The sequence below is a fragment of the Nelumbo lutea genome, chromosome 5 (assembly GCF_056320005.1).
Source record: "Nelumbo lutea isolate HS-2025 chromosome 5, American lotus-T2T, whole genome shotgun sequence".
In the NCBI taxonomy this organism is placed as follows: Eukaryota; Viridiplantae; Streptophyta; class Magnoliopsida; order Proteales; family Nelumbonaceae; genus Nelumbo; species Nelumbo lutea.
This window is the reverse complement of record NC_142688.1, coordinates 35,650,299-35,677,214: the sequence shown is the minus strand read 5'-3', so window position 1 is coordinate 35,677,214 and position 26,916 is coordinate 35,650,299. Positions and strand designations below refer to the sequence as shown.

The 26,916-nt window shown below is 38.1% G+C and overlaps 1 protein-coding gene and 1 non-coding gene across 6 annotated transcripts in view; both read left to right on the top strand.

The window, feature by feature from the left end:
- The window catches only part of LOC148851679 (protein LAZ1 homolog 1-like), a 60,953-nt gene extending 43,363 nt beyond the window's left edge, over window positions 1–17,590 (top strand). For 4 of the 5 annotated variants that reach the window (XM_088945218.1, XM_088945219.1, XM_088945221.1 and 1 more), the window contains 7 exons: window positions 4,659–4,767; window positions 13,941–14,125; window positions 14,220–14,308; window positions 14,554–14,809; window positions 16,486–16,731; window positions 16,832–17,220; window positions 17,302–17,590. In XM_088945218.1, coding sequence (XP_088801344.1) covers window positions 4,659–4,767; window positions 13,941–14,125; window positions 14,220–14,308; window positions 14,554–14,809; window positions 16,486–16,731; window positions 16,832–17,116 — 1,170 coding nt within the window. In that variant the 3' untranslated portion in view covers window positions 17,117–17,220; window positions 17,302–17,590. The remainder of the gene's footprint in view (window positions 1–4,658; window positions 4,768–13,940; window positions 14,126–14,219; window positions 14,309–14,553; window positions 14,810–16,485; window positions 16,732–16,831; window positions 17,221–17,301) is intronic. The other variant, XM_088945220.1, reaches the window with a different exon arrangement.
- Window positions 17,591–26,087: 8,497 nt separating this feature from the next.
- On the top strand, window positions 26,088–26,174 carry LOC148851678 (small nucleolar RNA Z221/R21b). Its single transcript, XR_016100123.1, has one exon. It is a non-coding gene; the product is annotated as a small nucleolar RNA Z221/R21b (small nucleolar RNA).
- The last annotated feature ends 742 nt before the right edge of the window (window positions 26,175–26,916 follow it).

Below are 26,916 nucleotides of genomic sequence, written 5' to 3'. Positions count from 1 at the left end.
AATTTTAATTGGTGCTTGATTATCACAGTACAGTATCATAGGTTCTTCTGCCTTTACACCAATCTCTCCTAACAAGGAACGGATCCAGAGAAGTTCTGAAACTCTATGTGCCATGGCCCTGTATTCAGCTTTTGCACTTGATCTTGCCACCACTGTCTGTTTCTTACTTTTCCATGAGACTAGGTTACCCCCAACAAGGGTGCAGACACCTGAAATAGATTTCCTGTCATCAAGGCATCCTACCCAATCAACATCTGTATAAGCCTCTAGCTTTAATTGTCCATGATTAGCAAATAGTATGCCTCTGCTTGGGTGTCCCTTTAGATAAGCAAGAATCTTGTCAACAACCTCCCAATGTTGGACTCGTGGGGCATGCATGTATTGACTCACCACACTCACTGCATAGGAGATGTCTGGTCTAGTCATACACAAATACAACAGCCGCCCCACAAGTCTCTGATATTTCCCAATGTCCTTTACCAACTCATCTTTTGATGCATTAATTCTGTGATTCTGATCAGTAGGAGTATTGACTGCCTTTGTTCCAAACTTCCCTGTTTCTTGTAGAAGATCCAGAACATACTTCCTCTGAGAAATAAAGATTCCATGTTTTGATCTTGCAACTTCAATGCCCAAGAAGTACCTAAGCTCTCCAAGATCCTTAATTTCAAATTCCCTGTGTAGATTCTTCTTCAAACTGCCAATCTCACTTAGGTAATTTCCTGTGACAACAATATCATCCACATAAACAATTAGGATTGACACCAAGGATCCCCTCCGCTTCACAAACAAGGTATGGTCAGATTGAGTTTTAGTGTAGCAGAAGTCATCTCTGCAACTGGTGCAAAGGTCTTTAAGTAATCAATGCCATAGGTTTGTGTGTACCCTTTTGCAACAAGTCTGATTTTATACCTTTCTATACTTCCCTTTGCCTTATATTTGACTGTGTAAACCCATCTGCTTCCAACAGTTTCCTTGCCCTCTGATAGATCCACAATCTCCCATGTTTGATTCTTAATTTAGGCTTCCATCTTTTCCCCTACATAGCTGTCTTCCACTCATGTTTGGAGAGAGCCTCATCGACACCCTTGGGTATAGACACAAAATCAAGAGAGGAAAGGAAGGCACGGTAGGAAGGAGAGAGTCTATTGTATGATAGATACTATGAAATATAATGAGCAGTACACTTTCTCTTCCCTTTTCTGAGAGCAATAGGAAGGTCCATGTTATCTGTAATGGGATTAGTAGAATCAATGGGAACCGAAATAGTAGAGGGATCAAGAGGAATACTTGAATCCGTGTCAGCAGAATCTTGAGTCTCCAAGGAACCGACATGAAGTGATGTGAGTTGTTCTTCTACAGTGGAATCAACCTCCCTGTGAAGTCTCTATCGTGAGTAGCACTGAGAAGCAGGATGCAAATGAGGCGGTAAGGTAAGTGACATAGGAGGATCAGACACAAGAGTGGACACAAGAATTGGAACTGGAAGAGGAATAGACTGTTCACTCACTTCCCCAAAACATTCCCCATGAGAAGGATTCTTCGAGAAAAAGGATGTGGACTCAAAAAAGGTGACATCCATAGTAACATACCGACTCCTAGAGACTAGATCATAGCAGTAGTACCCTTTCTGATTTTCTGCATATGCAAGGAAGACACACTTCTTTGCCTTCGGATCAAGCTTCGGGCGGTGAGGACCAAGAATATGTGCAAAGCAAACACACCCAAACACCCAAAGAGGAATATGGAACATCCCCCCCTCATGAAAAAGGAGACTGAATGGTGTGCTGAATCCAAGTATACGGGAGGGCACCCTATTAATCAAAAAGACTGCAATGAGAATTGCATCACCCCAAAACCGATTTGGAACAGTAGCTGTGACCGTCATGCTTCTTGCAATCTCAACAATGTGTCTATTCTTCCTCTCTGCAACATTCTGCTGTGGACCATAGGCACAACTGCTCTGATGGACAACACCATATTCTAACAGATACGAAGCAAGGTGTTTTTCAAAATATTCCCTGGCATTGTTTGATCTGAACACCCTAATTAGTATCCCAAACTGTGTTAGCACCATTTGATGAAATTGTCGAACCAAGGATGGTACCTCATCTTGAGATCTCATTAAGTAAATCCAAGAATATCGAGAGAATTCATCCACAAATAAGAGAAAATATAGATAGCCACTCATAGAAGGAACATGATATGGTCCCCACCTTAGAATGAATAACATCAAAAGGAGATAAACATCTTTTATTACTAGCTTTAAAGGATTGTCTACAATGTTTTCCAAGTTGACAACTTTCACACTCCAGATTGGACAAATTAACAAACTTAAAAAGCTTTGGAAATAAGAAACTTAAAGAAGAAAAAGACAAATGGCCCAAACGATTATGCCAAAGCATAATCTGACCCACAGATCCCGACTCACTATCCCCGTTGACATGATGACCCTGATGATGAGGAAGCACATCCAGGAGGTAGATTCCATTCACTTCACGACCACTCCCAATCGTCCTCTTTGAATCTAGATCTTGCAAGACACAATGACTAGGAGAAAAAATTACTGAGAAATTCAGCTTTTTAGTCAAACTACTAACAGATAACAGGTTAGTACTCAATTTGGGAACATGAAGGACAGGGGGAAGGGAAATGGAATCATTAATCTTGGCAGACCCTTTCCCAGCAATGGGAACATGAGATCCATCAGCTATGGAGACTCTGTCTCTACCAGAACAGAGCTGGTAAGAAGAAAAAATAGTGGAACTTTGGGTCATATGCTCTAAGGCTCTAGAATCTATAATCCAAGGAGGTCCCTCCTTACCTGTAGTAGAAACATAATTTGCAGTGGCATGTGAACTACCTATGTGAGAAAAGAAGTAGAGTGTGCTCTACCAGAACGACCTGTAACTAGCTGTCCACCCGTTACTGAATTAGGACTGACTGTATCCCGCTAATTCAGGAACTGCCTATATCTCTCAAGTTTGGCCCTCACTGCAGCAGCTGCAATAGACTTCAGAGTAGCTGTAGTAGGAGGGGTTGGTATGTCACCAGTGACTGCCATGTGAGCATTTCCCTTCTTGTTTTTAAGCCTATTCGGCACAAGATGAGGATGAAGCTTCCAGTAGGTATCTTTTGTGTGTTTAGGCTTCATGCAGTAGTCACAAATCAAATCCTTTTTGTCTTCCTTCCTAATTTCACTACCACCCCGGTCTCCACCTTGTTTAGTTTTCACAGTGCTAACCATGGCTGATTGATCAAAACCAGAATTTTTCATCATCACATTTCTCCTGCTCTCTTCCCTTGATACAAAGGCATATGCCTGGGAGAGAGTAACACTGTCCCTGGAAAGAATATGTTGTCTTGCAATATCATACTCATGATTAAGGCCAACAAGAAATTCAAAAACCCTATACTTCTCTAGGAGCTTTTGGTAGGCAGTTGCATCCTTAGAGGTTTCCCAAACAACTGTCTTCAGATGGTCAATCTTCTGCCACAAGGTTTTAAAGGCTGAAAGGTAAACAACAATAGGTCTATCTTCCTGCCTTGTAGCAATAATCTGGTTCCTCAACTGATAGGTCCTAGCAACTTCCTCACTCTGTGAGTAGGTTTCTGCAACCCCATCCCATATTTCCTTAGCTGTATTTTCCCACAAACAAAAATCAAAGAACTAGAATTTTAGTCTTGAACTCACTTTCGTATTGCTCCATTGATCAAATAAAAATCAAAGAACTAGAATTTTAGTCTTTATAAACCTACTTGAAGTCAAAACAGTACCTAGATTCTTGAAAACTGAACCGACCTCTTTTAGAATTCAAAAGACACCTCCCAAGCATTGAGCACCACACCAAAAGCTTCTTCTTTATCTGTAACTTCCAAACTCTCTAATCAGCTAGGGTTTTGGTCAGAAAAAAATACAGCATCACTTCTTGGCAGTTTTTGGCTAGACTTCAATTCTTTAAACCCTCTACTAACTAGGCAAAAGATCCTCTGAACTATAGAGAACCTTTTTCTCCATACATGCTCTTAACTGAAGGGTGTATGGGAAAAGAGAAAAAGGAAAAATAGGGAAGAAAGACACTTGCTCTAATACCAAGAAGTGAATCAGTCCTCTAAAATTGATATAAACTTGATTAAAATTAGAGAGAAAAGTAGAGGACAGCAGTACAAAGGAAAAAGTTGGAGAAAAGAAGCGGAAGAAGAAGAGTTCGAATAATCTCCTCTCTCCCTTCTCTAATCCTTTTGTTAATCTTCATTCATTAAGCTAATTACAAGTATGCCCTTAAGTGGGCGGCCAGATAAGCAGAAACTTAAAGTAAGCTTATAAAAAAGAAATAACAGGCCCATTAACAAACAAATAAATAACACACTACAGGAATAAAAGAATAGATACTAGGGCCCATTCGGCCCCGTCTCTCTATACTGAAGTATGCCTTTTCCATCATGTGATGATTTAGTATATGATGTTTTGACTGTACATTTGTAGAATAAGTACTTTGATTTTTTTTCTTATGGTGCCTAAATGATGATCATCATGATTATAATTTTCCAAGAACCTTGGGATGCATAATTGGATATGATTGTATAGGTCATTTGTTATTTGAGTTGTACTTTAGATTAGTTCCTGAGTTTTAATGTTTTTTTTTTTTTTGTGATAGTTCCTTTCATTATTAAATTCAAATGTTGCATTTGTCTGTGAGATAATGCGGGACTGTTATGAGGCTTTTGCTCTGTATTGCTTTGAGAGGTATCTGATAGCTTGCTTAGGTATGTTTTACTTTTCTTTCCATTTAAGAATGGTGCTTTTTATATTTTCTACTTTGGATACATATATAAATATTGAATTCTGCGCTAATCAATGTTACCCTACACATGCATCTGTAAATATCCTTTTTGTTTATAACTACACATTTTCCTTTGAAGAAAGGGTATAGGAAATAAGTACAAGGAACACGGGATCAGAACAAGAGAAGATCATAGTGGTCTATGCAATACGCAAAAACTAAAAAAAAACTCCTTTTTATGTTAATCAATGTTTTAAAAGCGCGAAGGTGTGACGCGAGGCGTTCCACTACCTTGAGGCATGAGGCGCAGTTCAGAATGCAAGAGGTGTAAGCCTCCCGAACACAAGGAGGCGTTAGGAGGAGGAAGGGGGATCTCATTTTTCTTTATTTTTAATAAAAATCTTTTATTATTAAGAAGAATAAAGATGCATAACATTAGTTGAAAGGGGGGGTCTTGTTGAAAGTGGAGAAGGGGGGTCTTGGTGCTGAGAGATTTAGTCGACAAATGAATAGAGGACATAACGAGAAGGATTGGATTTGGGTGGTGACAAAGTACAAGAATGGCAGGAAAATAAGCGTTGGGGAAGGAAGCAGGGATAAGGCGACGAAGGGAGGCTCGAAGAAGAAAGAAAAAGAACCAAACTTTAGGAGGAGGTTGTGGTCAAGGCCATTTAGAAGGACAGGACCCCACAGATGTCTCCTTTGTATAGCCAAGAGCATTCGAAGTGGAAGAGCAAGAGGAGATTGACAACACAAAGGAGGATATCTTAGGTGTCAACTGTAGGATGATGGTTGTGGCAAGGAAGCCTATTGTGTGTGATGTGGGTAACCCCTTTGAGAGACCTGGTGGTGAACCAACTCATAGAAATCCGGCAATTGTATCAGTGGAGACAGAGTCAAAAGAACCCAAAAGAAAAGATGGAACTTTTGGAGAAATAACAACTATTACTACTTCAAGGTCTACCCTCAGAACTAAAGAGGTAAGTTCCTACAGCTCTTTGGAAGTCTCCCCATTAGAAGGATCGAGTGGAAGGGATGGGGTAGAGGAGCTAAGGCAAGAAGATAAAGACAAAGAAAAAGAAAAATAAAAAAGGAAAGTGGAGGGAGGAAGAGGAAGGAGGTGAATTGAGAAAGAAGGTATATCTCAGAAGGAAAAGATAGTCGGGCAGTTCACACTGGGTAGGGGAAGAGAAGGAAGCGGAAGGGAGAGAAGATGAAGAGGCAGGGAAAAGGTCAATGAAGGAAGGAAAGGAAATGGAAGAAGAAGAGAATAAAGAAGGTGAGGAAGGTACATAATTAATACAAAGCAGGGAAGTGGATATCAACAAACTGGTTGAGAGGGGGGGTTAAGATAGGAAAATCCCTTGGCCTAGTCTTCTGGGGAGGGGAGGGATTTGTGAATCTAGCTTTCGAGAAATTTGAAAGAGGAAAAGAGGAGAAAAAAGTAGGCAGGAGAGTTTAGAGAAAAATAAGGGGTGGGACAAGGAAGGATGAGAAGAGGGAAGTCTGGATGAGATTGAGTTAAGTCTGAAAGCTAAAGAGGTAGAGTAGGAGGGGGAGGGGGATGAAGGTCCTCAGTTGGAATGTAAGAGGTATAAAGGAAGGGAGGAGAAGGGATTTGGTTTGAACTTGATTAGGAACCACAAGCTAGACGCGGTCATGGCTAAGAAACAAAGTTGGAGAGAAGAGGGAGAAGATTGGGTGGCACTCAAAACGTTGGGTCTTTTAGGATGAGCAGTTTTGGATTCTGGGGGTGTTTGAAAAGGTGGGGGAGGAGGCTGGAACATATCTGATCTCAGTTTGCTTAGAAGAAGTAAATTGAGATTGGAGGTGGGGTGAGAACAGGTCAAAGAGCAGTGATCATCTGTTAGTAGCAGTGGGTAAACTTAGAATAGAATTGATCTGTACAAGAACTTTTGGAGTACACTAGATTTGCACCCTTGTAACAAGGAGTATTATTTTTAGTTTGAGATTAATTGGAATTGGGTTGGAGTGTTAACATGACAACCAACTGTCATGCATTTTACCTCTTTATTCAATTTTAATGAATTTTTCTTTTATCCTTGAAAAAAGTGCATGAAGAGGAAAGGTTCTAAATCCAAAAGTCCAATTTTGAGAAATCAAGGAAACCCCCTTGTAGGATTTGAAGTAGTTAGTGTTTTCAACCCGCCGTTGACTTGGCTGTTTGAACCGTTTGAACCATCACCTGGCAAGGATTATTGGTTTGATTCACTCAAAACCCATTAGGCGGTTAAAACTGTTAACTTGGTCAAGAATTGTTCGAATCAGCTAGTTCAACAGTTGACCTGTTCAACCCGGTCACCGAGTCACGGGTTGCACACTCAATGCATGCAAACTTTCGGAGGCCATAACTTTGCACTTTGATGTCCGATTAGGGTGTTTTTTTTATTTTGGTTAACTTTTTGAAGTCTATGAATTCCAAGGAGTTGTAGGCACCTTGCTCTGCTATTTTCATGAAAAAAAAAACCCTTTTTTGGCCTCAAATTGCAATTTGTTATATTTTTATAAATATAAAATTTAATACTGAATTGAAAACCATAAAATAAATAAAAAATACATATATCATATCTCTGAAACATAGTTATACATTATTTATTAATAAAATATACCTTTATTCACACACACACGCACACATATATATATATATACCTTAAATACATGTGGGGCGGTTTGACCCGTTCGACCCGGATGGCCAAACTGGTGACCCATGACCTGGAGGCAAAAGTGGTTCGGCCTTTGGGTTGGTTTTTAAAACATTGGAAGTAGTGCCAAGACATTGTCCAGTTCCGCCCCTCCTAAAGCCCATGTCCCAATCTACCTTAGAACCCACTCTATAATGGATAAGAAATATAGACATTGGCTCATCTTTAAAACTTGAGATTGAAAAAAGAGAAGGGAATTGTTCTTCTAAAAGCAAATTCCCTACCAAACATGTTCCCATAACTTTACCAAATTCCAAGAGCAAAGATTATACCTTACAAAAGGTAGGGTGGCATGTATGAATTTGTAAGGAGAAGCACTATTAACTCGAGCCAACACTCTTGCTGCACAACTCTTAGAAGCCCATGAATGCTCAAAATCACCTTAGCCCATAACAATGTTCAAAGTATTAGCCGTATCTGCCGATACATATCATATCAGAAGCTTCCCGATATGTCCCTACAGAGGGTGTATCGGGGTTTCGACCGGTTCAGGGGGTGGACGGACCTTAAACCGGCCCCTCCGAACCAGATTTGAAAAAAAAAAAAACTAAAAAAAGCTATCGAAACTGCGGCATATCAGGCTTCTCGATATTTTGAACCTTGGCCCATAATTTATCCTTATCCATTGGTAGTCTCCATAGACATTTCCCTAGCAATGCCAAATTTCTCTTCTAAATATTACCAATTCCTAACCGACCAGAACTCCTGCTTCTACTAATAACCTCCTAGCTAACCATAAGGTCCCTTCATTCCTCCCTTGGCTCCCACAAAAAATCTCTCATTAGTTTCTCTAGAGTTCTGCAAACCCCTGTTGAGATTTTCAACGTTGATAAGAAATAAACAAGCAGGTTAGCCAGAGTTGATTTTGTCGAAGTGATCCTGCTTCCCCAATGAAAGGTAATTCCTCTTCCAAGAAGCTAATCTTTAGTATATCTATCAACCACAGGGTTCCAAAAAACTTCCATTCCTCATGTTATCTCCTAAAGGAAGACCGAAATAACTCATTGGCCATTGAGAACCTACACACCCAAAATAGTTGTACAATCCGAAACCACACGCTCAACCATGTTTATCCCCCCTGCACAACCCAAAGTTAATTTTTAAATTTGACATCTGCTCAAAGAGTTGGACCACCATCTTCAAATTCCTAACCTAACTGAGATTATCACCTTCACAGAATAATATTGTATCATCAACAAACTGCAAGTGGGTAATAGGTACTCTATCTCTTCCCACTCTCCAACTTCTAAACAGTTCTCTTGAATCTGCCCTAATGATTAACTTCCCCTAGGACATCAACAACTAAGGTAAATAGAAAGGAGGGAGAGGGTCTCCCTGTCTAATTCCTTTGATAGCTGGAAAATGATCTATTATAGTCTCATTCACCAAAATAGAATAGTGGCAAGTTCTAATACACCCTAGAATCCACTTACACCATTCTTCTCCAAACCCAAAATCTCATTACTTCAACTAAGAAGGAGCAATCCACCAAATCATAGGCCTTTTCCAAGTTAAGTTTGCGGACTATACCCTTTTTACTAGTTCTTTTCAATCCCTTCACACTCTCATTAGCAATTAAAATCTGATAAATAATTTGCCTATTTTTAACAAACTCCCCTTGATTTGGTGAGATAATGGAAGGAAACACAGATCTGATCCTTTGAGAGAACCTTAGCAATTAGTTTTTAAAGGCTGTTAAACAAGCTAATGGGTCTAAAATCTCTGGAGTGACCTGCATTCAATTTTTTGGGTACCAAAGCAACGAAAGTAGAAATCAGCCCTGGATTTACCACTCCTCTCTCAAAGAAATCATTGCATGCCCTTAGGATGTCATCCTTTAAAAGTTCTAAGTAATCTTGATAAAATCCATTGTAAACCTGTCCAGATCTGGTGCTTTAGTGCTATCCATTGAAAAATCACTTCCTTTATTTCCTCCAATTCAAAGCTCCTTTCTAGCCAATCTTTGTGATCTCCCAATAAACTTGGCCAATTCAATCCTTTTAATCTTACTCTTTCTTGCAGGGGTTTTCTAAAAATAGATTTGAAATGTTCCACAAAAGCTCCAGCTATCTCAATCTATTGGGTAATTGTTACACCCTCCAACTCTATCTTAAAAATAAAATTCTTCCTTCTCCTACCATTTGTTAGAGCATGAAAGAATTCCGTGTTCCTATCCCTGTCCTTTACCCATTTGTGTCTAGACTTTTGTTTCCAACTCTTCTTTGAAGAGGATATCCTTCAGTTGCTCCTTTAATACCCATCTCTCCTCTCCTTATCTCTCTCTCCGAAATTACCTTCAGCTTCTTTAGCATCTAGAGCCTCAATTTGATTGATTATCTCTAGCTTTTTCTCTTCCAATCTCCCAAGATGCTGGATATTCTACTCTCTAGCTTTCAACTCTTCTAGCTTGTGATGAAACTTCATGCCCTCCCATTTAACCCTTGGATTACTCTCTTTCCACCAATTCGTAATTTTCTCTTTGAACCCTGGGTGACATAACTACATGCTTTCAAATATAAATGGTGTTGGACCCCTGCCCCTTAAATCATTTGTAGTCAAGGAAATTGGCAAATGATCGAAAATTATTTTAGGAAAGGTCCTCGAGACCAAACTTTTATGCGGCTCTATGGAAATGAAGTGTTTGAAGAAAGTGCTACTGTGTTATGGTCCTAAAGGTTAAATGGCTTGTTTTGCCATGCTCCATTAATTCTAGGGCTCCTGATGTGTTGGTCAGGTACACAATATTTGATATCAAAGCCTACCTGTCTTGTTCAAATCATGGAAAGGGCTTCTTGGGAGAAGGGCTTCCTAGAGAAAAGTGAAAGTCATTTCAGAGGGCTACCTGAAGTACAGTAAAAGGCCATCATGAAAAGGGTTATGTCGAGCAGCATAAGGGCTGCCAAAGGGAAAGGTCTACCTTCTGGATGAATGAAATATACTGTGGAAAAGGCTACCTACTACTAGAGTGAGAGCTGTTGGGGGATAGGTTACCTTTTTCTGGTGAGAGAGCTCCCTAGAGAAAGAGCTATCAAGATGTCTAGTGCAGAGCATGGTGGTATGGTATAGTCATAATGGTTATATGTCCTGATTTGTTGCCTTCTGTAAATTCTAGGGCTTTTGGTCTATTGGTCAGGTATGGACTATGTAACATAATGCTACATTTATTAGTCTAATTTTAGAGGGGGATGGGATAATGGAGTTGAAGGATTTTCATCCCATTATTTTTATATCTATTTCTCATAAAATTATTGCTAAAATTCTACCAAAAATGTATAAATCATTGCTTCATGAGGTAGCTGGCCCGACTAAAATGGCATTTATGGAGGAAAGACACATTTTAGATGGGGAATAGGTGAATGTGTTTACTCAAGATATGAAGTGGAGAGCTTGGTTTAGTTTGCAAAGCTAATCTCAGAAAAGCATATGACCGCAAAGTGGTTTCTAGAACAGGTTATTAGATTAACGGGGCTTAGTGAAAAATGGGGTGCTTACATATTGTTGGTGTCATTTTCTATTCTTGCAAATGGGCCATCAGTAGAATTTTTTCAAGTATCTAGATGAATTACAACAAGGAGATGATTTTTTTTTTTTTGTTTTGATAATTGAAGGGGAATTTTATTATCAAAAGAAGAGGACTCACAAATACCCCACAGAGAGGCACGAGGTGCAACCTCCCTTGAAAGTGTAAAATTCCATAGAGCACTAGAAATAAAATATTATAAGGTAGCCCAATACAAATGTTCCTTCAAACCACTTGTTTAGCAAGATAATCAGCAATAGCATTTGCTGACCTACTCGCCCAATGTAAGCTAACATTCATATTCCATGTAAATCAGCTGACCTTCTTTTGGAGATCCTTGTAGCACCAAATGACCGAATTTGGGTCTGTTAACCAACTCACAACAACCATTGCGTCTCCTTCAATTTGAAGATTCTCGACACCAAGTTGATTTGCATTCCGAATACCTTGTAAAGCACTAAAGCTGCTAACAACTTAGCCCTATTTGAGTCTCCTATTCCCTTTGGGCCTGGGTACAAGGCTAAGATATTGCTATCCTTATCTCTCAAAAGCCCTCCTGTACCTATGGGGTCGGGATTGCCTTGACTACCATCAAAATTCAGCTTTATACAACCTTCTGGTGGCAGGGTCCACACCTTGTTGCCATTACCTTTTGTCCTTGTGGTTGAGGTTTTGATTAAATTGTTGTTTAAGGGGGTCAAATTTGGCCTGGTTAGAAGCTTTCAAGGGCAATTATTTCTGATTTTCAGTATGTGTGCAACTCTTGTTTTCTCAGAGGCTTCATTCTGCCTTAGCAGCATTGCTTCTTGTAGAAGCTTTGAAATGAATGTGGCAATATAAGTCATGATGTGTTGCCGTGTTGGGGTGTGCAGTAGCTCTTGGATGCCAGTTTGGGGAACTTCCATTTACTTATTTAGGACTTCTAGTTGGGGCAAAATATTTTGCAGCATTTATGTAGCAGATGGTTGTGGTAGAATCACTTTGATTAAGAATGTGCTCGCTAATTTTCTTATTTATTATTTATCTCTCAAGACTCTAGAGTGAATGGCTATTTGGATTGGGGAAATCGGAAGTGTGCTACTTGTGTGTTAGTATCATTGACTCTTTAGCATGTCAGAACTTGAAAAGATATATCCTTCACCATAGATTAAAGATTGTGGAAATATGGAAGGAATTTAGAAATGGTTGTTTTACAGTAAGATCTTACTACAATTGAAGAGATCGATATGCTACTTAAAAAATACTTCTGTATTATTCTTTTTCTACTGTAGTAAAATTTGTTTCTTAAAGGCTTTTAAAGTGAGAATTGTAGGGTGACAGAGGAGTGTTGGCACTCATTTGTTTTGCTCTTTTTGTTTTAAAAGACTTCAGGGTAGCCTTTGCTTCATGACTCATCGTTTTATGGATCAGTTACTTGACAACCTCTAATTGCCTTTTTATCTTTGCTGATTTGTTCATATAGAGGTATGGTATAAATCTCAGACACATAGTTTAGGACATTTTCTTCTTATGCATCATACAAATTTTACCTTTTATTCCTTAAGAATAAATAGATCATTAAACAGAGTAAGAAGTGGCCCAATTTAGCAAATCTGATCAATGGATTAGTGCAACAAATTGATCAGACTGTGGGTTAGGCAGCATGGAAGATGATAGACTGCATGGCCATAATGCATGGATGGACATATCCATATACATGCATGCTTATTAGGGGTGTTCAAATTCGGTTGATAAACCAAAAGCCAAATAAGCTAGTTTGGTTCGATTTTTGTTTTTTTTTATAAGTTGGTCATCAGTTTCAGTTCTGTTTGGCTGAGATATTCAATCGAACCAAACCAAAAACCAAATTAATGCTTTTATTTAATTAAGTATATTAAATATTTTATGTTCTATTCAATACTTTATACCAATTAATTATTATCTTTTCCAATGACCATTTTGGCAATTCCCAATTGGTCTTTGGGCCCATTCTAACTTTTAATCAATAATAGTTAATTAAAACATAGATTAATTATTAATTGTTCATTAATCATTAATTGTTTGTGAATAATGGCCAATTCAGAAATTCCCCATTGACGTAGGGCTTTGGGTCTATTCTAACTTTTAACTAATAATATTTAAATAAAACCTAGACTAATTATTAATTGTTCATTAATCATTAATTATTTGTGAATAATGGCCAATTTGGAAATTCCCCATTGGCATAGGACTTTGGACCTATTCTAACTTTTAATTAATAATAGATAATTAATTAAAACCATTGGGTTTTGGGGCCGTTTTAACTTTTAATTAATAACACTTAGTAATTATTAATTATTCATTGGTTGTTGAATGTTTATCATTTATGTGGAATCAGGGCCCAACCAAACCAAAAACCAGACCAAACCAAACTGAATTCGGTTAGGGGTCGGTTTGGTTGGAGAAAATGGTCAAACCAAATAGTTGGTTAGATCCTCGGTTCTAACCGAACCGAACTGACAGATTGTACACCCCTAATGTTTATGATGTTGGAGACAAGGATACCTTTACTGTCAGAGAAAAACGTAAGCTGAAAAGGGATTTACTTCCATTATATTATTGCTGATGACAAGGGCTCATTACTTGGTGTAATGGTAAAATCTCAGGCTGTCAAGTGTGAGAATGCAGGTTTGAGTTTATGGTTAGGACCATTTCTAGTTCACCACCCAAGACCCCACATAGCTATGGCCACATTGGGTAACAGCCTTTTATATTATTGCTGACAGTGCCACATGTGATTCCTGTTTTATTTCATTGGCTTCCTTTTTACTTGTTAAGAGAAGTATTACTTCTTGAATTTGCTAAAGTTCCATTTTATTGTCAATGCATGTTTATTGTTTGGACACATCATGGGAGTTTTCCTAATTTCTTTTGATTGAATGTTTTTGCTTAAAGGTGGTGAGGAAAATACAATTATCTTCATGGAAACTCAGAGTCAAATCACTTTCACTTCACCTCTTCTGGAAGATGCATATTTTGATGGGGTTGTAGAACATCCATTCCCACTGAATTACTTGTTAAGGCACTGGTATCTTGGTCCTGATTTCTACCATGCAGTAAAAATTGGCATTGTCCAATATGTATGTTCTATTGTCTTATAATTTTCCTTGAGTTTACTCTTTTTGGTTGGCTTGAACTTTATTACCAGTTTACTAAAAGATATTTGTCTATCAGATGATATTGAAAATGATCTGTGCACTGCTAGCAATAATTTTCGAATTCTTTGGGGTTTATGGAGAAGGGAAGTTTGACTGGAGATATGGGTAATTATCCTCTCCATTTCTGTTATTATTTTGTCAAAAGGAAATGTTACATCTTCTACAACAATCTTGCATGTATCAATCTTGCATCCCCACTTTTTGCCTTACTGATTAGTTAACTACAAGTCTACAAGTATATTTATTTCTTGTGCATAGAATAGTTATGTCTAGCTACAACATACAAAAAAATATGATCCAAGAAATCACCTTTTTTGTTATGTTTCAATGGTTCTGTATTTTGTTTGCAGCTATCCATATCTGGCTGTTATTCTAAATTTCAGTCAGACATGGGCTTTGTATTGCCTTGTACAGTTCTACACTGTCACTAAAGATAAGCTAGAACCGATAAAACCTCTGGCTAAGTTTCTGGTGTTCAAGTCAATTGTATTTCTAACATGGTGGCAAGGTGTTGCTGTTGCATTGCTCTTCTCAATGGGAGTTTTGAGAGGGTCTCTGGCTAAAGAGTTGAAAACACGTATTCAGGACTATATCATCTGCATCGAGGTGTGCAATTGACCTTTTTTCTCCTGTCCTCCTGTCTCCCTCCCCTCCTTTTCTTCATTACATGCCTCTCATTTCCATGCCCATGTCAGTATTATTTGTGACTAGTGTTTCTGTAATCAATTTAAGGAGATTCACTATCTTCTTGCTAGCTGATATTGTTGGTTTTCTTTTGTTCTGTGTAAAATTGTCTCAGTAGAATCTGTTGAAACTTAAGGTTATGTTTGGTTGTTGAGAAAGTGGGAGGTAAATGAGAAAAAGCATTAAATTTTTCTTAAAAAAATCCTAAAGAAAGTTTTTTTTTCTTTTGATTTAGGAAAGTGGATGGAGTGGCACCCATAACAAGATTTTCTTGATTCTAATGTTTTCTTTTAAAAAAACCTTTGTTTTTTGACAATTAAATGCCTCTAAGAAAATAAATGGTTTCTTTGAGATAGAGAGTAGTAGGGATGCCTTCAGAGTGATCCATAGGGTGAGATCTCTGAAGCTTTTTGAGAAATTGGAAGGATATAGCTGATTCTGCTCTACTCAAGGAAATTGTTAGGCCATCTTACTCCCCTCCTTCTAGTGGTTTTATCAATTTGAATTTGGACAGTAGCAGTAAAGAAAATTCGGGCTTCAGGCATTGCCAGTGTTTTCAGGAATGATGAAGGGAAAGTTATTGCTCTCTACTCAGGTCCAAATAGGGTGGGTGACTCATTAAGGGCTGAAATTTTTGCTGTCATGGATGGAATCCAAAAAGCTAACGAGCTGAATATCAGTAAGCTGTCAACCAAAGGGGATTCAAAGTTAGTGGGACTATATTTATGAGAAAAAAAAGAATTTTGTGGCTTTTACAAGGAATGAAAGTGACTTTTCAATGGGTGAAAACTGAAAAGAGATGCTAACACTTTTGCTGATACTTTGGCCAAACAAGGGGTGGGAAAAAACCGGCTGGTTTGGGCATTGTTGCGATCTGTATCCAGTTTGGGAGAGCTAAGTGAGTTTATCTCTCCCCTTTTCATCTATGTCCCTCTTTCTGTTTAATCGATCTTAATGAATCTGATTCAGTTATTGATAAAAAGAAATAAATGTTTTTTTTTCTTTTGTTTATTTTCTTTTTGGCAACCAATGTGCTGGTCATATCATACATACTAAAGGCTTGATATATCACTAGTCATTATGACTTAGTTTTATGTGCATAAAGGAACAAACCAAATTTTCCTGCAATTGTCCTAAGTCATAATGACTAGTGTAAGGAAGGGCAAGTACGAATTTGATATTCACCATTTTAAATTATCAAATTAGTAAAATTTTATTGAGTGGATATGACAAACTTAGTAGTCTAGATGGCCATGGGGCTTTTGGCCAGCAAACAGCAGCTTGTGACTTGTGAGGGTAGTGAATTTGAGCTATAAAATGAAGTGGTTCCAGTGGCTGCCTAATTCATGTAATGCTTGTTTGCTTGCCATTGTGTAGAGAGGAGAGATGAGTAGGAATTATCAAATATATATCTATCTGCATATATATTTAAGAATATGAATGGATGCATGCATGAATACATACACGCACACATACACACATCCACTTAAACACACGACTAAAGTGTAGTGGAAGCCTAGATGCCACCTGGGCATCAGTTAGGTGGTTCTCTAGACAAATATGACTTTTAATTTATTGGGTCTAATGTATGCTGACAGATGGGAATTGCTGCTGTTGTGCACCTCTATGTCTTCCCAGCTAAGCCTTATGAATGTGGAGAAAGATCTGTAAGTAATATAGCTGTGATGGATGACTATGCATCACTAGGAACATCTCCAGATCCAGAAGAGGTTCTAGACTGTGTAAGGCCTACTAGGATGCGCCTTTCTCGGAGTGATGAGAGACAAAAGCGACTGAACTTCCACCAGAGTGTTCGTGATGTGGTTGTGGGAAGTGGTGAAATTGTCCGTTATTCTATTTTCTTAGAATTTATTAGCTATTACTTATTTTCATCAATACCTGTTTTGCCTTTACTGATATCATTTGTGTTGTTTGTGTTCCTAGATTGTTGATGACATGAAGTACACCGTTTCCCACGTGGTAGAGCCCGTGGAACGTGGCATTGCAAAAATAAATAAAACCTTCCATCGGATATCTGAAAATGTGAAGCAGCATGAGCAGCAAAAGAGGAAGTCGAAGGATGACAGTCATGTTATTCCCTTGAATTCGTGGTCAACAGAATTCTCAGAAGCTCATGAGCAGGGAAGCATCAGTGACAGTGGTCTTGCCAAAAGGAAACACCATCGACCACCCAAGAGCCAGAGGCCCACAGCTTCTCAAGTCAGATAGGCAGATGGTTCCCCCAAGCCGTAGCCTTTATCTAGAATCCAACAGCAGGGGTTAGATTGGAAGGAACCATCACATACCTCATAAGATCAGCATACTCTCTACAAGTAGGTTTTGGCTTTCTATGTTGTCTTGGTTGTCCAAAGATTTGATGCATAAGTTTCTGAATTGACCATCTCGATTTACAGGTTGAAGCAGTTAGAATGGAAAAATGTCTACAAGCGTTTTTTAACTGGAAAGAACACATGGAGTTTCTCTGTCTTGTACAGCAGTTAACAAGTATGACGTTAATTCTGCTGCAGAGTCAGAATTTTATTTTAGAAAAAGGGGAGGACTCTCCGGTTAGCATAGGCATTCTGATTTACTGTACATTTATTTTTTGTTGTTGTAGCGGACAATAAACAGATACTATGATGCTAGTGTAAAACTAATAACGTTAAGTATTAAAAGTTTGTCATATTTCGTGTAATATTAAAAGCTGGTGTAACTATACGTTTGGGTGTAATTTTAGAACTACACCTCAAAACATATACAACTTGTGTGTGTGCTTCTCTGTCGAGTTTTATATTTTTGTCTGGTCCTCTAGAGCACTCTTTTTTAGTTTATTTTGGTTGCTTCATGGGGCTACATAACCGGGGTAGCCCATCCCTTAACCCCCTAAATCTGGTGGCAGCGGGATTTGATCCCAGGTCTCTTCTTCTCCAACGAGTCATCCTACCAGCCACCATCAATTGGTCCTCTAGAGCAATGTTTTTAAAATCATAGGGAACCGTTTTGGGGACTGTTTCTTGAGTCGAATAGTTGTCCGGTTCAAATGGACTGCCCGCTCTGACTTAAAAAAATAAAAAAATAAAAAATGATAAAAAACTGTTATTTGGCTTGATGGTTCAACCGCTCGGGCTAACAGGTTGTTGACCAAATCATCGGTTTTTTGGTTAAAAAGCGGTTTTAGGGTGAAATGAAACCAGCTACCTGATTGGTTCTTGGTTTTTCTGGTTCGACCATCTTGTTTTCAAAACCATGCTCTAGAGCACTTGTCACTTGTCACTTGTGGATCAGGGTTGGATCTGTTACTCACAAATTGTTCCTGCATTTTTACCCACAGGACATTACAATTGTGCATAAGTTTTAAAATATCGATATGTCCAATATGCTGGTAGGTGTGTATCGGGCATTTTGATACTTGTTTTTTTATTTTTTCAAAACTGGTTCAAGGGAGTCAGTATAGGACCTTTTCATCCTCTGAACCGGTCAGACCTCCGATATACCCACTGTAGGCACATATCGGAAGGATCCCAGAATGATATATATCGACCCATAACGTAATGATACTTTAAACCTTTTGTGCATTAGGAATATCTTCCTAATCATTCAAGGGAGATATTCCCAATGCACGGCGGTGGTGTTCCATGGGTATAGATGTGAGAACATTGTGGGTAGTCAGATCCAGAGTGTATGGATTAAGCAAAATTTATTGTCATCTTTTTGACATTAGAAAATGCCTACCACCTAAAAGGTTAAAATTATTACTACAGTGTTGCATTGTCTAGTTAACTCTCCCATAGTGTAACTCCCATTCTCTCCAATTCTATTGTAATTAACTACACAATTTTACTAGCACGTGAATGCAGACAACTTCAAAGCACAATTGCCTAACCCAGATCCCATGCATGCACGGTCTGACATAGTGGTGTTGCACTTATCTCAACCTATAGCACAATTCTCAGACCAAATGAACCTATAGAAGCAGCCTTGCGAGTCACGGATCTAATACTCAAAGGTAGAATTTTTCCTAAACAACAGGCTAGCGTGGAAACTCTAGAGACATGTGTCAAATGCCTATGGAGTATTAGTTTTTCGGTAACAAGTACATTGATGGAAGAAACGTGGGTGGGGTGGGGGACCTTGGTTTTATCGTTGTAACTATATTTTTGTAGAGGAATTGTTTGACTCTTGATGTTGAAAAAGTGTGGATATAGAGGATATGGCTACAAATCCATAGATTTTTGTAGAGGAATTGTTTGACTCTGTACACTTGGTCAATTTGCTTAACAATTGCTGCCAAACGAAAAAAAAAAAAAAAGATAGGGGAGGACACCTCACTTGTGGTCTATATGTTGGCAAGAAAATAACGGTGGACCTTTGCCAATCTCTTTACAGATTCATCATCTGTGCAGCCAAGCCCATATAGCTCAAATACATTAAGAATAGCTACCTCGTGTTTGTGTAAATTGCGGACTAGTGGGTCATTTATCGACGAGGTATAAGCGTAAAAACTCCACTGTGATAAACTACAAAATTTTTTTTAGGCCATTGGACAATTAACTATCCAGAGAATGGCCTAACGAGCTATAAGCGTAAAGACCCCACTGATAAACTACAAAATAACTATGGACCTTGAAAAATCTTGGAAAAGGAATGGCCTGACTCTTGAACGGGAACTGTAGAAAAAGTAATGACTCAGTGGATATAGCTACAAATCCATATGATCCCTCGACGGATTGTTGAAGAGAGTCTCGTCTGTACACTTGCTCAGTTTGTTGGACAAGTGCTGGTAAACCAAGAGAAAATAAAGACAGGGCACCTCATTTGTGGTCTATACGTTTGCAAAAAAATAATTGTGGACCTTCACCAATCTCTTTACACAGGCAGATTCATCATCTATGTAGGCAAGTCAATATGGCTTAGGTACAGTTATGAACAACTACATTGTGTTTGTTTAAATTTGGGCTAGCCGATCATCTATGGACAAGCTACAAGCGCAAAGACCCCACAGTAATAAACTAGAAAAATTTTCTATACAACTAGACAATCAACTATCCAGGAGAATGGCTCAAAGCATATCACTGTGCAGAGAAACCTTGCAAAATTCCAGTTTATTCCTCTTCCCCTCTCTTGCATGAACTGTGTAGAATCTACCATAGTAAACAAGGTTCTGATGAGGATTCAGAAGATAATGATCCGAACATGCATAAGAGTTTATCCATGTAACGAAAGAATAGGAGATAAGTCAGCATCGGAAACCGGTACAGTGAATAAGTCACCACAACTTCAACTCGGTACCACAACTCAGGCTCACAATTCATCCATGCAGACAGAAGAGACACTTGTGGGAATACAATCACGTCTTGATCAGTGTTGAGATTCATCACCCTGCCCTTTTGTTTATTCTGCTAGAATTTACTCCTCATATCACTGTTTTGCACGTGAATGGAGATAACTTCAAAACACAGTTGCCTAAAGGTTAAAGGAGTTATTTTAAACACAAATTCCATGAATGCACGGTCTGACCTGGAGCTGTACTTCTCTCAGGCTATAACACTTTCCTCAGACCAAAAAGCTCTAGTCTTTGAACCTGTCGAAGAAGCCCTGTAAGTCATGGATCTGATACTTAAAGGCAAAATTTTTCCTTGCCAACAGGTCAGTGAGAAAACTCTAGAGACGTGTTAAAAGACTATGGAGTATTAGCTTTTCGGTAATCAGGGGCAGAGCCAGGGGTGATCCATAGGAGCCATGGCCCCCCCTATGGTCCAGAAATCCCCACTGTAATAAGGTATTCATGTAAACTTTCCCCCTCCTCCTACTCCCCACCCCAATGGTTGTCCCCCCCCCTATGGGTTTGAGTATGCAAAGGATATGTCTACAAATCCAAATGGTCCCCTCAGGGATGCTCAAACAGAACTGTCTGTACACTTGCTCAATTTGAAAAAGGTGCAAATACCCTCCTTTACTTAGCATTCCAAATAAAACAATGGGGATATAATGCATTAATTTTACTTCACCTCAGCATTTTTACATTTGTCCAAGAAGAGTATGGAGAATTATTCTTTGAAAGTTGTCTAGCAAAATAAATTAGTAGAGGGTAAAGTTGAAACTTTATGTTATGTACGATAATGCATTAAAAATGACAAGGGTATTTTGGTAACTTCAATGTCTTTGTTACCAAAAAGCCAAGGGAAAGGAGGCATTTGTACTTTTTTTTTTCTCAAAACTATTGGAGAGGCCTTTGTTAGGTCAAAACACAAAAGTGGTTTATAGAATTTTTATAGGAGGATGTTTTTTTTTATAATTTTACCTAAAACTAATACAAAAATAATAATAAACCGATAAAAATTAAGAAAAAGAATCTTTTTTCAAAAAAATTAATAAAAATTAGCATTAAGATACAAAAAAATAAGACAAAGTTATCTAGAGAATAGGAAATTACCCACCACTCTCACTAAAGCGCAACTTAAAATTGTGATTGGATAAAATTAGATATAACCCCAAACAATAATACTTGAACTAAACTTAGTTGGACACCATTTAGGCCATGTTTGGGAGTGCTTAAAAATAAGTGCTTATTTGGGCCATTAAAGCCCTGTTTGAGAACACTTAAATGAAGTACTTCTTTTAAGACATGGGACCATACATTAAGTGGTTTTTAAGTATTTATGGGTGTTTGGTAAAAAAGAGGGTAATAAGTACTTATTTTTAAAGTACTTATTTAAAAAAGTGACTTGAAGTTGGCTTTTTTTCAGTACTTTTTAAAGAAATACTTCTCCAAAAAAAATGGGACGAACCAGTCCCTAATATTTTCTTGTAATACCTAAAATACCCCCACTATCATTCTCTTATTTATCTCTCCCTCTCTCTCCTTGTCTCTATCTCTTTGCCAACACGACATCAGCGGCCGGTGTACCAACGACGTTGGCAGCTGGTGTACCAACAATGTTGGCGACTGGTGTACCGGTTGGCAGTTGATGTACCGGCAATGTTGGTGGCCGGTGTCTTTGGTGACAACTGGTGTACCAGCGACGTTAGCGGCCGGTGTATCGAGCTTCATACAGGGCCATTGATGGCAAAAATAGTGCTGACCATGAAGTGGGGTCCATGTGGGGTCCACGTGGACTCACTTGTGCACGTGTGAGTCCACGTGGGCTCTCATTTGTCATGAAGTGGGGTCCATGTGGACTCTTAGTTAAAATGTATAACATAACATTTTTTTTTGAAAAGGTAAGGTAATTTATTAAAACAAAAACCAGTACAAAGGAGCTTAGGCCATTAGAGACTACCTAGAGCCACCACAAATTATAGATACAACTAGTTATGAGAACTAAACAATAGACTCAAATTCTAATTTTTACTGGCACCCAGGACAAAAGTTTACCCACAGCTTTTTGCACCATTTCCTCTGAAGATTTAGCTCTTCCTTGAAAAATTCTATTATTTCTTTCAATCCAAATAGTCCATAGCACAACAGCCAGGATAGTCTTCCAAACCAAAATACCTTTCCTGTTGAGACCCTCAATCTGTCAGCACAACAATAGATCCTTCACAGAATTTGGCATTACCCAGCTGATTTCCAAAGCTTGAAGAAAATGCCTCCAAATATAATTCGAGACTAGACAATGTAAGGCCAGATGTTCAATAATTTCTACTACCCCACTATATAAGCCACATGACATGTCCAAAATCTGAATGCCACGTTTCACTAGCTTAACTTTGGATAGACATTTATTTAAAGCCATTGTCCAGAGCAAAAAACTTCACTTTAGAAGGATTGATTGAGCTCCAAATCTAACTAGCCAGAATGTTTTCTTGACCTGAACTTATCAACTTACTGAATATAGACTTAACAGAAAACATGCCATTAGCTTCCCGTTTCTATCTCCAAGCATCCTCCTTGCTTGGGTCAATCCTTTGGTTCTGGAACAGGCCCTATAGAATTGCATACTCCTCAATTTCCCAGTCAAAGAGGCGCCTCTTACAAGTTAGGTCCCAGTTGAAAGAGTTACCATCCACATTGAAATTCTCAGCCACTGAGGAGTCCCGATTTATAGAAACTTGATACAACAGAGGAAAGGCATCTCTCAGACACACTTTAGAATACCAAGAGTCTTTCCAAAATTTGACTCTTTCCCCATTTCCCAAGTTGAAATAGATTCCTTCCTCAAATAAATTAGCGTTCTTCATTATACCTGTCCAATGGAGCTTATCCCTCTTGAAATAGGAGAATTAGATCTCCAATCACCCCAGTCCACTCCATATTTGTCCACAATTAGCTTTGTCCACCAAGCATTTCTTTCATTTGCAAATCTCCAAAGCCATTTACATAGGAGGGCAGAATTGAATTTCTTCAATTTTCTTATTCCCAACCCTCCAACTTCCTTAGGAAGACAACACTTAATTCCAGTTTACAACATGAACCTTCTTCTCCTCCTCCCCCTCCCAACCTCTCTAGAGAAAGTTTTTCTGTAGTTGCTCTAATTTGTTAGCCACTTTGGAAGAAATAGGAAACAGGGAAAGAGTACTCTTAATCAAAATCACTCTCTCCTCAAAAGAAATGTATTTATCTTTCCAGGAAGCCAATTTCTTCTCCATTCTTTCAACCACTGGATTCCAAATCTGAGAGAAAGTATATTTAGCTCCAAGAGGGAGCCCCAAGTACTTGACCGGAAGATGGGCAGTCTGACAAGCCATAAATTCTGCACAAACTTCTAGATTTGTAACAAGACCTACAAGGGTAATTTGAGATTTACTCAAATTAACCTTAAGGCTAGACACCACCTCAAACCAACTCAAAATTGTAAGCACCACCTCCAGTTGATTAGGAGAAGCATCAACAAAGCATAAGGTGTCATCAGCAAATTGAAGAATATTGACTTTTTCTTTTCCCAGATAAATTGCAAAACCCTCCCAAAGCCCATTCTTAGCAGCCCTCTTGCTAAAGAGAGATAAAATTTCCATGACGCAAATGAAGGGTCACCTTGCCTCAAACCTCTTGAACTTCCAAAAAACCTCGTTGTTTGCCCGTTAATTAAGATGGAGAACTTAGGAGTCTTAACACAAACTTTGATCCAGTTTCTCCAAAGCTACCCAAAATTCATTTTCTCTAAAACCATATCCAAGCAGTGACAGTTAACATGATCATAACATTTTTCAACATCTAGTTTACACAGAACACCTGGGGTCCCCTCTCTTTTTCTGGACTCCAACAGTTCATTGGCAATGAGAACAGAGTCAACCATCTGTCCACTCGAGACAAAAGCACTTTGGTTAGAAGAGATAACACTGCCTAACACACACTTCATTCTTTCAACCAAAACCTTAGCCAATATTTTGTAGAAACCGTGCAAGAGACTAATGGGCCTGAAGTCCTTTATATTGACAGCCCCCTCAATTTTTGGAATAAGAGTGATGAAAGTTGCATTCAGACTTCTCTGGAAGGAGGCATTAGTGTGAAATGCCTGGAGGGAAAAGGTATATGAACCCACTTCTCTTTATAAAGGTTCTTATAGAAAGAAGTAGCTACAGATTTAACTTTAGAACTAGACTCACCACACCTGTCCTCCCACACCAGCTTGCTAATTGAAGAGAACCTAGTGCGAGCATTTTCCATTTTATGAAAGAACTTTGTATTTTTATCCCCCTTTTTAAGCCAAATGGATTTAGCTCTTTGTCTCCACTTGCTCTCTTCCTCAACTGCCATCTTATCATATCTGATTTTTGCAATTGATCTCTTAAGTCTCAGATCTTCAGACAAGGGACCCGCCTCTTCAGCTCTGTCAATCTCTACAATGGTGCTCAACAAAGCCTTTTTATCAATAACTCACTTATGGGGAAAGTGAGGGCTAGGTTATGTTGTATATATATGTATGCATGCATGTATGTATGTATGTATATATGTATGAGTGAAGTGAGGGCTAAAATTGTCATTTGTGTCAATATAAGCACTTATGGGGAAAGTAGCTTATCAAACATCCCCACCCCAATAAGTACTTAAAAACATAATAAGTGATTGAAAAAGTGGGTTATCAAATAGCCTAAACAGCCTAAAGGGCTTAAGTACTTTTAATAAGTACTTAATCATCAAATAGGGCCTCAACACCTATTGGTATTTGGGAAATAAGACCAAAATAAGTGTTTATTTTAAAAATAAAGGCTTATTTTTTAAGCCCAAATTTCCAGCTTTATTTAAGTGCATATACAATAAGCATTTATTCAAAATTTTTCTTCCAAAATTATCTATAGTTGAATTTTAAAATACCACTTATAAAATCATCCCTAGTTGAATTTTATAAAAGTACTTTTATAAAAGCACTTTTATGAAAGCACTTCTATAAAAGCACTTCTATGAAAGCATTTTTATAAAAGCACTCTTATAAAAATACTTTTATGAACACATTTTTATAAAAGCAATTTTACAAAAGTACTTTTTATGAGAACTTTTTTTTGTGAAAGTATTTTTATCAAAAATCTTTTATGAAAGCACTTTTATGAAAGCATTTGTATGAAAGTACTTTTATGAAAACACTTTTACGAAAATACTTTTATGAAAGCACTTTTATAAAATAACTTTCGTCATAAAAGTGTTTTTATAAAAGTAATTTAATAAAAGTGCTTCAAAGGATATATTTTGAAAATTGGAAAAAAAAAATAAAGGACAAAATAGTCACAAGTGCTTATTAGGGAAAAAGACTACCAAACACCCAATATAAAATAAGTGATTATGTTAAAAATAAGCACTTGAAAAATTTGAATGCCAAATACAAATAAGTGTTTATTCAAATAAAAACTTATTTTTAACTTACGTACTCCCAAACATAACCTTAATTGGAAATGTGATGGACCTCTTCAATTTTGCTGAGGGATGCACGGGTCCCGACTAATAGGACATTAAAATCCAATATTAAGGGTAATTCCGTAAAATCACCTGTAATATACTGATAATTAGGGTTTTATCTTGGGGTTCCACGCTGTTAGGTCTGCTGCTTGATGCTCTTATATAAGTGAAAAACTCGGCTTCCCCGTTATTGTTGTGTTCTCGCCGTTAGTGATTTTCGTTCTCTTTTTCCTGTGTTTCGTACTTTTCCTTCATTTGTTTGGACCCATTTCGTTCCATTGATCCTTCTTTCTCTCTTTCTTTGTTTTCCAATGTATATGATTTCCTTCGTGTTCTCTTATCGTCTTTCTCGATAGAAAGTAGGCTGAAGGGATGTGATGAGGATTGAGAATGTCATGCACCACACTGATTTAAATCAGTGAGGAGAAATTGACTCAAACCCACATATCTGAGTCCCTTGATTTCATCCCTTCTTTGACTACTTACTGAATCCCTGTATGTATTTTGCGAGGAAGAAGAAGTGAACCAGGTGATGCGGCCTGTTTTTAAATGGCCGACCATGATGCGGACCGTACAGCTTTGCGCTGTTGGGGATAAATTTCGGTATCTGATGGTTCCCTAACTTCATCTTCATCCCTTCCGAAACGGTTTTTTTCTTTTATTTCCAATCTTTTCATTGAAGCATAATTCTGATTTTTTTTTAATTTATTAATTTTTTTGGGATGTCAAAAAAATTATTTCGGAGTCAATTACAGGTGGGATAGCAAAACCTTGGGACTCGATAATAATAGCAGGGATTCCAAAAGCTTGGTGAAATGGGTCTATCTGATTTTGCATTGAAGCATGAAATGCGATGAAATCCTAAAACCATGAAAATTTAAGTCTCTGTAAAATATGTGTGAGGTGTTAAATTTACCTAATTTGCAGCAATACTACCTCCATGTTCTGTTGATGAGCAAAGATTGCTCTTCTGTGAGCAGGAGCCGGTTGTAATAGGAAGCACTTCATCTTAAACAATCAACTCATATTTCGACCTGGAGACACCTCTGTATAATTCTAACCATTTTAACCCAATTTAACTGATGAATATTCTGCAAAAGCTTCTGACACCCAGGATTCGTAATTCCAAGTTGAAGATGTGTAAACATAGTGTCCATCTCTCTGAAATTAGGCAATATTGATTATAGGATATGCGAAG